This window comes from Corapipo altera, unplaced genomic scaffold, assembly GCF_003945725.1.
Source record: "Corapipo altera isolate COAL_440 unplaced genomic scaffold, ASM394572v1 46, whole genome shotgun sequence".
NCBI classification, from domain to species: domain Eukaryota; kingdom Metazoa; phylum Chordata; class Aves; order Passeriformes; family Pipridae; genus Corapipo; species Corapipo altera.
In genome coordinates this window covers 13,349,324-13,363,546 of record NW_020884883.1, presented here as the reverse complement: position 1 = coordinate 13,363,546, position 14,223 = coordinate 13,349,324, and the positions used below count along the sequence as shown (strand labels likewise).

The 14,223-nt window shown below is 48.9% G+C and overlaps 1 protein-coding gene across 1 annotated transcript; it reads left to right on the top strand.

Moving 5' to 3' along the window:
- Positions 1-4,564: 4,564 nt before the first annotated feature.
- On the top strand, positions 4,565-12,654 carry OSR1 (odd-skipped related transcription factor 1). Its single transcript, XM_027641194.1, has 3 exons — positions 4,565-4,876; positions 10,232-10,924; positions 11,426-12,654. Exons 2-3 carry the CDS (start codon positions 10,278-10,280, stop codon positions 11,559-11,561), a joined length of 783 nt encoding a protein of 260 aa, XP_027496995.1. The 5' UTR covers positions 4,565-4,876; positions 10,232-10,277; the 3' UTR covers positions 11,562-12,654.
- Positions 12,655-14,223: the final 1,569 nt, after the last annotated feature.

Sequence of the window (14,223 nt, the reverse complement as noted above, 5' to 3'; positions counted from 1 at the left end):
TCCCCTATCGGTCTATTCCGTGCTCTGGGTTTTCTTTCCTACTCCGCAGAAGTTGCTGGCACACAGTTGTCCCCGCCGGCTGCGCGGGGCGCTGGGGGACAGGGACGCCGGAGGGTCAGCTGGGACTTAGGGGCCCTCGGGCCTCTCCCCAGCAGCAGTAGCTCTCTAGACAAGAGCAGCAACATGTTAAAGCAGTGGGTCACATCTCAACATCGCAATCAAGCAAAAACGATTTCCCCCTTGCTAACAAAATGGAGATGTTCCAAAGTTTGTTTTGTATTTTCAGGGAGCCCTAGAAGTTTGGGGGGGGGAAAAAAAAAAAGGAGAACTCAGAAGTTGGCAAAAGAACGTTATATCCATCTCTGCTCCGATTTTCTTTTTGGGGGATGGAGGCGGGAGTTGCTATTTGAAGAGCGTTTACTCTCACCGCGGGAGCAGTTTCCACCCGCGTTGTTCTTCCCTTTCTTGTCATTAGCAGCTATTAAAATAACAAGGCTACATAGGACCTGAAGAGCGAAGAGGGGTCGTGAGAGACGGGAGGACCAGTTTGGGAAAGGGTGTGCCGGAGCACCCGCGCTGCCTCCGGGCCCGGCCCCGCGCCCGCCGCCAGCCGCAGTCCTAGGACACGCTCCGCGCTCGGTCCCTGGGGATCATGCCCCTTCCTGCCCCTCTCTGACTCTACCTTTGCGTCTCAGTCCGGGCCATTCTACCGGGGGCAGAGCCCGCACACTCTAATCCTTCACCATGATCGTCACCAAAGCCAAAGGAAGAGGAAAAATCAGGCAAAGAGAAGAAAAGCAGAAAAGATACATATATATATATATCTATATCTCCCCACATATATATGTGTGTATATCCCCCAGGTGCCACTGATAGCTAACTGGGGGCCTGTGTCGGGGGGGACACCTTGCCCGGGGAGGCGTGAGGACAAGGAGGGGGATGTTGCAGTGCATCTGTGCCTGCTCTCCGCTGCGTGTCTGCCGCCTGGGCTGCTCCATCCTCCCGGTGAAGCTCCGAGAGCGAAGAGGCTTTGGAACCGCTGCCGAGCTCTGCCGGCTGCTCTGTCCTGCTCCCGCTCCATTTCCCCGGCAGCGTCGGGAGCTGCAGGGCTGCCGAGCGGAGACAGCTTTGCCCAGCCATCCCCCCACCCATCGCTGTTGCGTTCGCCGGACTCCTGGGGCGATGCAGCCCCTGGACTCGCCGAACACACCAAGGTCCCCCTTGCCCCACCGCACACGCTATTCCCGCAGTCTCAGCGAGGCTTCTGCGTCTGATGCTTCGCGAGTGGCATGGTTGTTTCTGCTCCGTAAAAGAATTTTTAAGGGACAAGAGCAGTTCCCCGGCGGGGAGAAAGTCCCATGGAAGCAAAAGGGAGTTTTATCCTGCCCGTGGCTACGGGATGGGGCCGGGAATCGTTATTCTTGCAAAGGTTAAGTGGGTGCCGAAGGTGAAGGAGGGCACCCCAGCTGCGGAAGGGAAGAGGAACAGCAGTCAGGCTGTGCAGCCCTCTCCCAACAAGCGTGTAGGTGCATCCAGGGATGCCCCGCATCTACAGGAGCGTAAACCAGAGGAGGTGCGATCCCCAGTAATACCCGCGCAGCGGAGGTTTAGCCCTTGAACCCAGAACTCGTTAGAGAGCAGGCGACAAGCGCAGCGGGCTCCCCACGGGAGGGACGGAGAAATGCTCTCAGATGTTCTCCTCGGACCCTCTGAGTCTGCTCCGCAGTGGTCACGAAGTCACCCACCCCTGTACGGGCACCAGCACCGGCACCGACGGCACCGGGGCGGGGCGGCAGCGCCCGGCGGCGGCCCCGGCTCTGCGGGCGAGCACCGGGCAGGCTGTCCCCGTGTGGTGGACGCCTGGTGCTGTCCGGGATGCTGTTCCCCGAAAAAAAGGGGACATAGCTCAGGGTGGCCTTCGACTTGCAAATACGTAGGACAGGATAGGGACGGAGATGGTTTTGGGAAGAGGATACAGGTGGGAAATAGGGATGGGGGCTCCAGTGTCCCCAGTCACGACACAGTTTTCCCTTGAAACGAATTGGTTTTCTCTGTCACGTTTAAATCCTAAAAACGTGGCTAGCTTTGGGAGCAGATGCCTTCACTTTTTACGACTCTCTTGAAGTTGTAACATTCCTAATTGACAGCAGATCTCCACTGTGGAAAAGGGCAGTGAATTCCCTGCGTGTCAGTGCTAATAGTTGTTTTGTATCGCATTCCCTGTATTAGGTTGCCCACCGCTGCAAGTTGACATAATGCAAATTAACAAGGGACATCATACATATCCATTCGAGGATAAAGGTTTTGGAATAACATACCCTTCGTAACTTAAACACCACATATTTGAAACAAATGCACTTAACAAGACAGTTAACCCGAAACTTCAATTCTATCGCCAGTGGGTTGACAAGTCCAAATATTTTTGTTTTTTAACAAATACTTAAATATCAGACGACAGGTTATCTAGGCAGCTTTCAGCTACAGCTTTCAGGAATACTCTGAAATAGAATAATATCTCAACAACCTGCTTTAATTATAAAGTATTTTCACAAGGGAACCTTTTTTCTCTGTCTCCTTATCCCGCAGACAATGAGATCATTTACTGCCCTTTATTTCAATGTTTAAGTATTTATTTCGGAATGATGGGTTTGTAATTAGAAATGTATGGTTTTTATTTTGTTTACTTAAAGGCAGCACGTGTAGGTATCATTGCTGTTGTTGTGTTTACCGTCTCAACTAATCTGCTACTTCTCTAAAGAGAATTGAGAATTTTGTTTTATTAGTGCACTCACCCCCGGCTATATCAAGATTTTTCCTATAGGAAAAGAAAAATGTCCAGTTTGAAGAGCATATCTACCGTCTGTGTCTTGGTCTGGGGACACCTGGGAATCCGACATTCGTGTTCTGACAACGGCACTTGAAACTGTATCTGAAAATGCAAACTTATTCGAAGATGTCAACTTACAGCATCGAGCACATGATCATATTCTTGATCGGAATGAAAATGCGAGGTTTGGGGTTTGGTTGGGTTTTTTGTTTGTTGTTTTGTTTTGTTTTGGGGGGAGGGGGATAATGAGAAAGAAAGAGGGAAAGAAAATAAGATCATGAAATGCGAGAGAACTGAAGAAGCCTGGATGAGAAAAAGTTTTTGCTTCGCCTCTGCCTCATAAAAATGCCACTTGTTTACAAAAAGAGGGAACGAAAATCTCTTCGCCTGCCTAGAACAGTGAGCAATTCTGGACCCCAAACTCTCCGCAGAAGTAGAGAGGATTTGGGGATGAAATGGTAGTGCTAGAGCTTACTTCACCACGTTACCATCGTGCTCATGAACGTAGGGTTTTCTGGTTACTGTTTGTCGATTTTGGTTTTATTTGTTTGCTCGTTTTTCCTTTGGAGATGGTAAAAAAATCAGTGTAACAACCAGAGTGACATGAACAATAAAAAAACATATGCGTGTCCCTGAGCACGGTACCGTGTTATCCTGACGGATCTGTCTTCGCTCGCGTATTGTATTACCCTGGCTCCTCGGGACAGTGTAATACACCCAAGCAATTTTTCCCCCTTCACATCTCTAAAGGAGTGTGAATGGATGGATGAATAGAAAAACAAATAACCGAGGAGATTATGGCCTCAGGATTAATTATAAAGCACGTTTAACCTTTTTCTTTCGAGGGTTATTTTGCTTTGCCTGTGCCGCCCGGGTAGTCGCTCCCGGACCTAAGCAAGGCTCTGCGGCTCCCGAGCCACGGGGAATCCGCGGGGTTCCGCTCGCCGTGAAACCCCTCTAGGGTGCGGAGAGAGACCGTCCCCGTCCGTGGGAGGAGGGACAGGAGGAAAGCACCGAGGTCAGGGGCGCTGGGGCGAAAAGTGGGGACCAGGAGGGATGATGGGGCGTGGGGAGGAAGCGACTCTAAACCAGGGGTGGACCCCTCACAGGTAAGCGGCTCCGGGAATCCTCTCGGAGGATCTCCTCAGAGAGACAGAACAACTTGCGATCTCCAAAATTAATTCAGCGGGAGCAGATCCCTCCCTCCATCCTCTCCCCACTTTTTTTTTTTTTTCTCTCTGCCTTTCTCCCCGTCCTGCTCCCAGGGCAGGTCCCGGTGAGTCCTGTCCCGCGGCTCGGCTCGGCGGGGAAGGGGCGCAACGAGGCCGACCGGGAGCGATGGGTTGTGGAGCCGTGCGGTGCGGAGCGGTGCAGGACGGAGCGGTGTAGGGTGGCGGGGCCAGAGGAGCGTCCCCTTCACCGCGGAGCTGCACGGGGAACACTCCTGCAACCCCCAGGAAGACGCTCCGCCGCGGGGACCCGCGCGTAGCGGGCCCTGGGGAGATGCTCCGGGGGAGGCTGCGGGAGCGGGGTGGGGGGCGAGGTGAGAGGTTTGCGGGCTGCGAGCCCCGGGCTGCTGCGCCTCCGGGAGAAGCGGGTTGAAAAGTTGGTTCTTCCCAGCCAGAAGTTTTCTCTCCGCGTGCGCATGCCCGGAGTGCGGTGGGAGGTTGAGGGGGGAGCTGGAAGGGGGGGTTGAAATAAGGAGGAGGCAGGAGGGAAGGGATCGGTTCAGTCTGAGCGCGACTGCTCCCGGACGCGTTCGCACTCCAGCGCACGCAGCCGGCGCCGGGAGCAGGAGCAGGGAGAGCACCTCCGGCTCCGCCGGCCGGAGCACCTGGACACCTGGTCCCGCTCGGATCTGCCCGTACCCGTCGGAGGAGCAGTGGGGTGGGTGGGGAGAGCTGTGCCCCGCAGGGCCAGGGCAGACACTGACCTAGCCCAACTTTTTTTTTTTCCCCTATTTTTTTCCCCATTATTTTATTTTACCAGCTCCAATTTAGCCCAGGATCTTTTAACTGCTGCCAGCGGTGGAGCACAGATCGGGAATAGGTAAATAAAAAGAACAACTCATTCTGTTTGGTTTTTTGTTTTGCCAGGAATCGGGGGTTGGAGATATCGATCCAAACACTTCCTTTACCTCCTTTATTTCTTTGCCCCCATTCGCTCCCACCATCCTCTGGATGGTGCAGAAGTGTGGAAATTGTGGTTCACGTGAGGAGGACCGTTCTCCTTGGGGCGGGTGGAGGGCTGGGGTAAGCATTCACATGGATCTCGGATATTTTGATGCTATTTAAAGATTTGTCCTCCCCTTTCATAGTTGTTTCTCCCCCCTTGCGGAGGAGCTGTGTTTTTAACCCGAGCTAAAAATGACATACGAGCTGCAAAACAGAAGCCTGCACGTCCTTTACGGACTTGAACTTCCATCTTCTCTCCTCTCTATTATCGTATTATCGGCTTTCCTTTCCTATTCTTTCTCTTCCTTCTTTATTTATGAGACGTTCTTTTTTTTTTTTTTTTTTCCCTTTTCTCTTCTTACAACTCCATTTTCAGTGTTTTAGGATCCCAAAAGCTTTCTCTGTTTCCTCCCAAGGCCATAACAGAAATGAACCTGATGTTTATATTGTCTGAATGGATCGAAACAAGTTCAGAGCAGGGAGAGACTAAGCTTCTCTCGAGGCCGAGACTATAAAGTGTTAGTGCAAAGCCGATGATTAGGGTATGGTTGTTATAGTTGGCTTTTGGGAGGGAACCTATAAAAGTCTAGCATTTTTGAGATTATCGTAGCGCCGCGGGAATTGTTCGATAAATCGCGAGCCGGGCAGGATTATGAGGGCCGAGTCTCAGACAGGTGCACAGTCGGTCCAGTTCAGTAAGTCCGAGGTCAGCTTAGAAACAGACTCCTGAGCCAGCGTCGGGCTCGGCGGTCCCAGGGCTGCGGCAGCTCCGCGGCGGAGCCCGGCTGCGGGCGGCCGGGCCCGCGGATGCGCCGCCGTACGCTGCCTGTTCCCGGGGCTGTCACCGCAAAGGTTTGTCCCCCACCCGCAGCCCTGCGTGATGTGACCGTGGGAAGCGAGGAGTACAGAGAGGAGAAATCCTCCCCGTCTCCGTGAGAGAGAGAGGGAGGACGATTTGCTCTTGTGCACGGGACGTTTCTCTGTGCCTCCACTGGACGTTTCTCTAGGGAAAAAGCGAGGGTGAATCCTTTGCTAGGGACCTTTCTGCATCCGACGGGGGTTACAAAGACACATATCCAATACCCCCAAACCTACCGAAAAACTTGTGCAGGGAGAAGGTGGAGGAGCTTGGCCCCTGCGGCCCGTGGCCTCGTAATCCGCTGTCCCTCCAGGGGCTGGACCCGGGGATTTTTGCTGTTGTTTTGGATAAAGGCTGCCCCGGGCAGTGTAGCGATCGCTGGTGCAGTCGGATCCCGGTTATTAATTATAATTATTATTCGCGAGACTAAAATTCACCACATTCACCCGCGCTCGCAATGGTGGTCTGGGGGGACTTGTCAACACCGATTTCGTGATAAAATGTGAATGATGATTTTATAAGGATTGAGCGGAGATATCCAAGGCACATGCTGACTGAGTCCTTCCAGTCCTCATTAATGTTAGCAATTAACTCTTTCACGCTCAATTAGCCCCGAATAAACCTGCTTTAATAGATTTTGCACACTTCATTAATACTTTGAATAAATCGGTACTGAACAATGTACTTTATTCCTCAAGAGCACCATGCTCGAATAATGCTGAGCGAAAGGGCAGTTTCATTCCCTTTCCAATTAGTTTCCCAAACACAGATAAATTGTAAGCTCTATTTCCTCGCTCTAACTTTAGGAAGGGAAAGTTTCCTTCCCTCAAAGGGGACAAAATAAATAGCCGACCTAGTGGCAAAATGCTGCACCAGACTTCAAAAGATTCAGGCAAAACTGGGGGACTTTTTTGACAGATGAACCTGATTGCTGTAGTTTGAGGCTCTCGCAAGAATGCATCATTTTATGTCCACTACTTTGTCATGTTTGTAAAAATAAGCAGAGTTTTCAGGGTAATTTACCTCCTCCATTCTCCCATGTGGAACTAATTAGAAAACCTCATTATTTATGAGTCAGGTATTTAATGTAACAAATATCCCTTTCAAAGAACACATCGGAAATTGATAATTCAATGTAAAAAGGAAAAACACCGACTACCCACAAGATTACTTAAAAATCCATTTAATTTCGCCTCTTGCTATGCTACCAACGGAAAGCTGTGTTGATTTTTTTATTCTTTTTTTTTTTTTTTAGGCATATAGAGTAGGTAGAATTTAATCTAGAAGGTTAAGATTGCAACGGTCTTAAAACAATGGCAACTGGACAATAGCATTACCGTATCTTCAAACAGGACAAAGGGTAAGAAAGCTGGAGACAGATGTAGTCTTTCAAGTTTATGATCCTATTTTGCAGAGTAAATTTATCTTGGCATGAGTGGGTTTTGTTTCAGTCAGAACACAAGTGATTTGTTCTTAATTACTCACCGAGCTACTTTGTGTTAAAAAAGAAAAACCCGCACGGTTTTTTGCCATAGGAGAATTCAAATAGAGAGCTCTCGGGGTCTTCTTCTGCTTTTTTTTTTTAAAAAAAAAAAAAGACCTGATAACGATCTGTTTACATGAAGCAGAATTAAAGGTGGAGGTGACACCGAAATCAAAGAAACATTGATCTCTCTGCGGGCAAGCGGGAGACCAGAGAGTTACTGTGCTGTGAAACACGTTTGCTTTGATGTCCCGGAGAGAGGGGGCTTCTTTATAAAATACCCTGCTCTTCATCTGTATTTTTGACTATCCCGGTCGCACAGCGCAACAGTGTAGTTTACATTTCTGGAAAAGTGCCAAGAAACTTGTAGTAACGTGAAAATTCTGCTCCCACCTCGTCCTTTTCTTTTTCTTCTCTCTTTTTTATTTTTTTGCCTTGTTCTCTTTCTTTTTCTTTTTCATCTTTTTTTTCCCTCTTGATTTAACAGAACTTCTCTAGCAAAAAAAAAAAAAAAAAAAAAAAAAAGCAGCAAACAAGAAAATTCCGTGAGTGCAATGGATGTTGTTATGACCCAGTTGTATTTCTCCTTGATTTGTGCCCACTCTTCGTTTGGGGAATTGATTGAAAGTGAATTTTTTAAATGTTATTGATCAAGAATTTGCCCACATTGACATAGCAGATTTTTTGCTTATATGCTTATATATCCTATATTAAATAATTTCTAAGGATATGAAGAAAAAAAGAGGTATAAACCCAGAACTTTACTTCATTTGCAATAGCCTGTTTCATGCTTGAGATCTAGAGCTACCTAGATAGGAAAATAGACACGGAGCCGCTGTGATGGACAGAAACAGACATTTTTAGGTACCCAGACAAGAGAGTTTTCTGTGCACTTTGTTCTTGGGGTCATTGACCGAGGCATTTGTGCTGTGATATGGTCACACTTAGCACATAGGTAGCAGTAACTTAGTAGAAGTATATCTCCTGCAGAAAAACAAAACAGTCTGGTTGGTTCATCAGACTTAAATCATCTATTAAAAAAAAAAAAAAGGAAAAAGAAAGAGGAAAAGGAGGAGAATTGAGAATATAACGTATGCATTTTTCAATCAGTCACTATCCAAAATGCATCCAATTGAAAAAGGAAAAATGACAAAATCTCTTATTCTGGGTCATTGCAATGGAATTCCTCTAAGGTTTGAACCTCTCTTCCTGCTGCTGATTTATGTAAAGCAGTGTGAAAGGTGGACCCAGAGTACAGAGCTGCTCAGAGTAAGCTTCTCGTCTCACACCCTCCCAGCCCCAGCTCCTCTGTCCAGGCAATAACCTACATATAAATCAGATTTGTTTCCCTGGTCTTTAGACCTCTTCCAGCATCACTTTCCACCCCCCCACCCCACCCCCCCTTCCAGCCCAGAGGGACAATTGCTGCTCTGCAGTACTTTGCTGGCTCCATTTCTCCAAAGGGGTATTACTTTTCACATGGGCATGAACTCTAGTCTGAGTACTGTGCGGACCCCGACAGGATCTTGTGGGAAACCTACAGTGACTCAGCAGGAAGCCTATAGGGATCCTACGAAGACCCTATGTGGATCCTGCAGAAATCCTGCAGCAAATCTGTGAGGATCTTGTAAGCATCCTGTGGAGAGTTCAAGGGGATTCTGCCAGAAAACAGCCCTATTGAAGACAAATTCCAGAGCTCCTCAGGGCACAAAATGAGTATAACCTGTGGACTGTGGAGTGAGGAGGAGGCTCCCTGGGCTGCAGACAAAAGATGTCTCCAAAAGCCATGGGTGCTCTCTCTCACCCTCAAAGAGAGGAAGCTGCATCCCCGCCAATAACCTTCAGGAGGCATCTACTACCAAACGGTTGTCAGCAGCAGGGGCTGAATTTTCAGACAGGGCCAGATATGACTCGATGCTACTGCCTTGTAGCATTTTCCCCTCTGCCTTATGGGGTGGGACGGGTAGACATCTGGCCCAGAGGAGAGACTGGGGTCTTGGCGGGACCCTGAAACACAGAGCAAAAGGGTGGCACCCAGCCCAGTGAAAGGGTTGTGGCCCTGCAGCTTCTGGGCTGCGTGTCCCATGGGAAGGGTCTCTGGAGCCCTTGCCTTTTTGCCTTTTGAAGGCTTCTAATTAAGCGATTGCCTAGATTAGGATGTGGGCTTGAAGCCAGGCACCTCCCCCTGGGGAGAGCAAATGGCACTTCAGATTCATCACCCAAACTCAGCATTTTCCCATTTCTTTTTGCAGTACACAAGAGGGAATGTTGTTGGCTGGTATTTTCCCCATAATGTTTTTTTTCCTTAAAATTATTTTCTTTTTTTGAATGAAGAAGGATACGCAGTTCCAAGCACCCAATTGCCTCCATCGCCTCAGAGGCTTGGCTGAGGCCAGACTGCAAGGAGCCAAACAACCCAGGGGCAGCAAACTCTGCACCCCCTCCCAGCATCACCTCAAGAGTCAGGATTAAAGGCAGTTTTTGTGGAGAGACACACTGGGCAGTATCCCACTATTTTCTAAAGGCTGAGGTGACCCAGGAAGAGATTTTAAATTACATGGGAGAAGCCCGGGCTTTGTGGGCCAAAATGGCATCTCTTGGTGGTCCCATGAAGAGGATCATTGGAGTCTGCATAGCAAGGGATGTTGTTGAGCGGTGAATGATTGTAGATGGAGTACAACTTTTGTGCACGAGAGAGAGATTGGGACAGAGAGAACTTGGGGATACGTTTGTAGCCAAGAGCTGGTCAGGCCTCTGTAAGTCCCAGGCAACCCCCTCCCGCGACTTTGGAAAAAGACGTTAATGAGGGGTGAGTCAGAAATTTCCCCTGCATTTATCTTCATATAAATCTACCTTTCCCTCTTCCCCCCTCCTTCTTTATTTTGCAGATATTTTCCTCCCCTGTTCCCAAGATCCTCCTCCTGAGCAGCCACCATGGGAAGTAAAACCCTGCCAGCCCCAGTGCCTATCCATCCTTCCCTCCAGCTTACCAACTACTCCTTCCTGCAAGCATTCAATGGGCTGCCCGCTGTGCCCTCCGACCACCTCTCCAACCTCTACGGCTTCAGTGCCCTGCACGCTGTGCACCTGCACCAGTGGACTCTGGGGTACCCAGCCATGCACCTGCCCCGCTCCTCCTTCTCCAAAGTGCCCAGCGTCTCGAGCCTGGTGGATGCACGATTCCAGCTGCCAACCTTCCCACTCTTTCCGCATGTCATCCAGCCCAAGCAAGAGGCTACCAATGTGACCCTCAAAGCCAAACCCCGTTTTGACTTTGCCAACTTAGCAGTGGCTGCCACACAAGAGGACCACTCTAAACTGGGACAGGCAGACAGTCAGGGCTCACCTACAGGGCTGGGGTCTTTGCTTGAGGTGACTAAACTCTCTCCAGAGAAGAAACCCACGCGGGGAAGGTTACCGTCCAAAACCAAGAAGGAGTTTGTGTGTAAATTCTGTGGCAGGCACTTCACGAAGTCCTACAACCTTTTGATCCATGAAAGAACCCACACAGATGAACGGCCGTACACATGTGACATTTGTCACAAGGCCTTCCGAAGACAGGATCACCTGAGGGATCACAGGTAACTATTTTATTTCTCCTTTCCTTTTTTCCTTGTGTGTTTGTACTCTCCCAGTTACCCATCTACATACTACAGTGTTCCCTCTAAGTTTTCTTCTGCCCACTGCTGGTGGAGGAGCTTAGGTAACTCACTTTGGAAGACATACCTCACTCCACAAAAACAACTCTCACAGCCTCCTTCTTAGCTTCCACAGAGGTTTTCATGCTCCATTTGCGTCGTCTCCTCTGCCTTTGGGTTCATCCAGAAGTGTCAGGAAGACACACAGCCTGAGGATCCCAAAGTAAGAGAGAAACCCTTTATCCCTAAGAAAGGTACCCTATAAGCCTCTGACACCCTCCTCTCCTCTTGCATACACACAGACAGACAATTACCCAAGCGAGGCACACCAGCTCTCTGTCTCAGCAGTAGGTGTAAAACATCTCCAGCATGTTCTTCCTTAGGTAACTCATTGCTGAGTGTGGCCAGCTATTTCTGATGACTCAATTGTTTTTCTCTCTCTAGATATATCCATTCTAAAGAAAAGCCTTTTAAGTGTCAAGAATGTGGGAAAGGATTTTGCCAGTCCAGAACACTAGCGGTCCACAAGACACTGCACACGCAAGTAAAAGAACTGAAACCTGCCAAACTTAAGTGTTGAATATCCAACTTCTACGAACTTTTCTTCCCCTTCAGACTTTACACCAAAACCAGAGCAGAAACAAAACTTTCAGGATGGGAGCACTGGACTTTGTGCTTTGTTGTTGTTTGTACTTTAAAAAGGGCAAAATCCGCACCCCTGCAATCCCCCATCCAAGCAATTAACTTCCTAAGTCGTGGGTGAAAAGATTATTTTGAATTTAAAATATACATGAATGATACAGAGAGTGCTAGCTGACTTATGTGGCTTTGATAAACTTTATGCCAAAAGGTGGTGCTCATGTGTTGGACAGGAATCTCTCTCAAGCCAAACAAAACCCCACAAGACACCTCTTCCCAATCCCTCTCCCCCCCCCAAAAACCCCAAAATCATAGCTTCCAAAAGTATTACTTAAAAAAATCCAACCTCTTATTTTATACTTTTTTTTTTGACTGTATAAAGCTTCTTATTTTTACACTTCAGGAAATACAGAGAATTCCAGAAGAAAATTAAGAACTGAAATGGTGGTTTCTCATCACAGCACCATTAGGACAAGGAGAAGGGCAACTTGCAAATCTCTTTTGCTGGTTTGTTTTCAGAAAAGGAGAAGGAAGATTAATGTTTGGAAATGACCTAAGTCTCTCAAGTGGGGAATCCTATCGTGCAGTAGAAAATGCAGACCCACAGGTCCCTGGTGTTCGTGACAGATCAATGTTGATGGGATATGGAGACCTTTTCAATTACTTTGTGGTCTAGTGCGCTGTGAGGAAGTTTGTAACTTGTGGACTTATTTAAAAAAAAACAGAAGAAAGAAAGAAAGATTGCAGTACATCAGACTGACAGTATGCACAACATGGTTTTAGTGGTACTTTAAAGTCTTCGTGTGTCCTGGTGTGAGAGAACAAATCTCAACTCGAGAGCATATTTTTTTAAATACTGGCTTTCTGAACAGTGTATTCAAATTAAGAGACATTCCAATAAGTTTTGTTTATTAAAAAAAAAAAAAAGTTGTATGGCTGTTTGGCACTTTATGCTGATTATTGGTAATTGACATTTATCACTGGATTGTGTGTGGTTTTTAAGTATTAAAATAAATTGTTATTTTACAGGCAAATCTTCATGGACTACATATGTGTTCATTTGGTTTCTGGTCTCTTCTGTGGTAAACCCTCTATGCATTAGCTTTACCCCTCCTAATTTTCCTTTTTTTTTTTTTTTTTTTTTCTTTTAGGCTGACAAAAGTAAACAGATCTGCAGACAGTCAAATAATTTTGCTCCTAGAGAGGAAAAAAAAATCGTCTTGGGTAACTAAATCTTGGGTATTAGCTGATAAGATTAGGTGTCAGAAGTGTTATAAAACAAATCAGATGAGTAATGGGTGAACTGGTGCTGCTCTCAGAGTCTGGAGGCACTGCGGGGAGAGCCGCCTTCACACCCCCTTCCCTGCCTTGTCAGGAGCGGGCATTTTTCAGTCACATCTTCAGTCGGTTCAGCGCTGATTGGGGCGGCCTTTGATTCCCGGCAGCTGTCTTAGATCAGAGATGTTTATTCCACTGCGAAACCTCGTTGGATCGAGACGAGGGAAAGAGCGCTCAGTGTTGGGGTATCTGCCTGAGCTTTTGAAGCGCCTCTTGCCGTCCTTTCTCGTCCTCTAGGGAAACCCTAAACCTTCTTTCTTCTGCCTCAAGTCAGTGCCTCCTCGCGATAAGAAAACCTCGTTCTTTACAAAATTCGCAAATTAGGGCGGTGACGAGGCCGGGGTGACGCCGGAGCTGCCTGGCTGCTCCTATGTGGCCGGGGTGCGGATGTTCTGCCGCCAGCATCTCGGTCCAGTGCAGGTCTTTTCCCCTTTTCCCCTTGCAGCTTTTAGAAATTATTTCTTTATTTGGTCAAAGAATCCTATCAACGACAGGGGAAAAAGTTGCAGTTGTAGCTCATTTAAGGAGAGGGAGGGGAGAAACCTCTCTCCCCTCTTATTTGTTGGACACCCATTCAAGCGCATTGTAACTAATGTAGAGGCACTTGTAGGACGGGCTGCAGACCCACCTCTAACGTGGAAAGGCCCTCGGGGAGCGCGGTATACGAGGTTCTGCCTGTACCCACATCCAGCTCCGGAGGCAGGGAGTACGGGAAGCGTTTGAAGCCGGCTTGCTTTGGCTTTGCTTCCCACGCCGCCACTCACTTCCCAAACCGCGCAAATGCTTTTGCATCTGAAAAAAGGCATCTGAAAAGCAACAAGTGAGGAGTGCAGGGTGAAGCCCGCAGTAACCTGCAGGTAGCCCGGGCTAGCCCAGCGCGGGACTAGCGTGGGAGGACGCGGAGTCCTGCGCGCCGCTCCACCGGCGCCTCCTGCAGGGAACCCCGCTGGAACGAGGAGCATCCCTTCGCGGCGCTAGCCCCGCGCGGCCCACCCGGGCCGGGATGCGTTTGCTGGGCAGTGTTTCTCGGAGGAGATTTGAAGGTGCCCTCCTCCTCACCTCCCCGCTCCTCCACTGGGGGGTTTAGAGGCGTCGCCTTGCCCTCTGTGGAACACGCCGAACGTCCCCGGCCGCGCGGCGGGAGGGAGACCTCCGGCTGCCCCCGGCGTGCCCCGCTACCGGGCCAGGGGCACCGCATCTCGCATCCCGCCCCTCGCAGAGGGGGGACCCGCAGACCCGATCACTGACACGGTGTTATCGGGCAG

What these genes read in the sequence shown, in the direction of transcription:
- OSR1 (XM_027641194.1), top strand. Translation starts at nt 10,278, where the DNA reads ATGGGAAGTAAAACCCTGCCAGCCCCAGTGCCTATCCATCCTTCCCTC. An exon ending in GATCACCTGAGGGATCACAG is followed by an intron (nt 10,925 to 11,425) that starts GTAACTATTTTA and finishes TTCTCTCTCTAG; the next exon opens with ATATATCCATTCTAAAGAAA.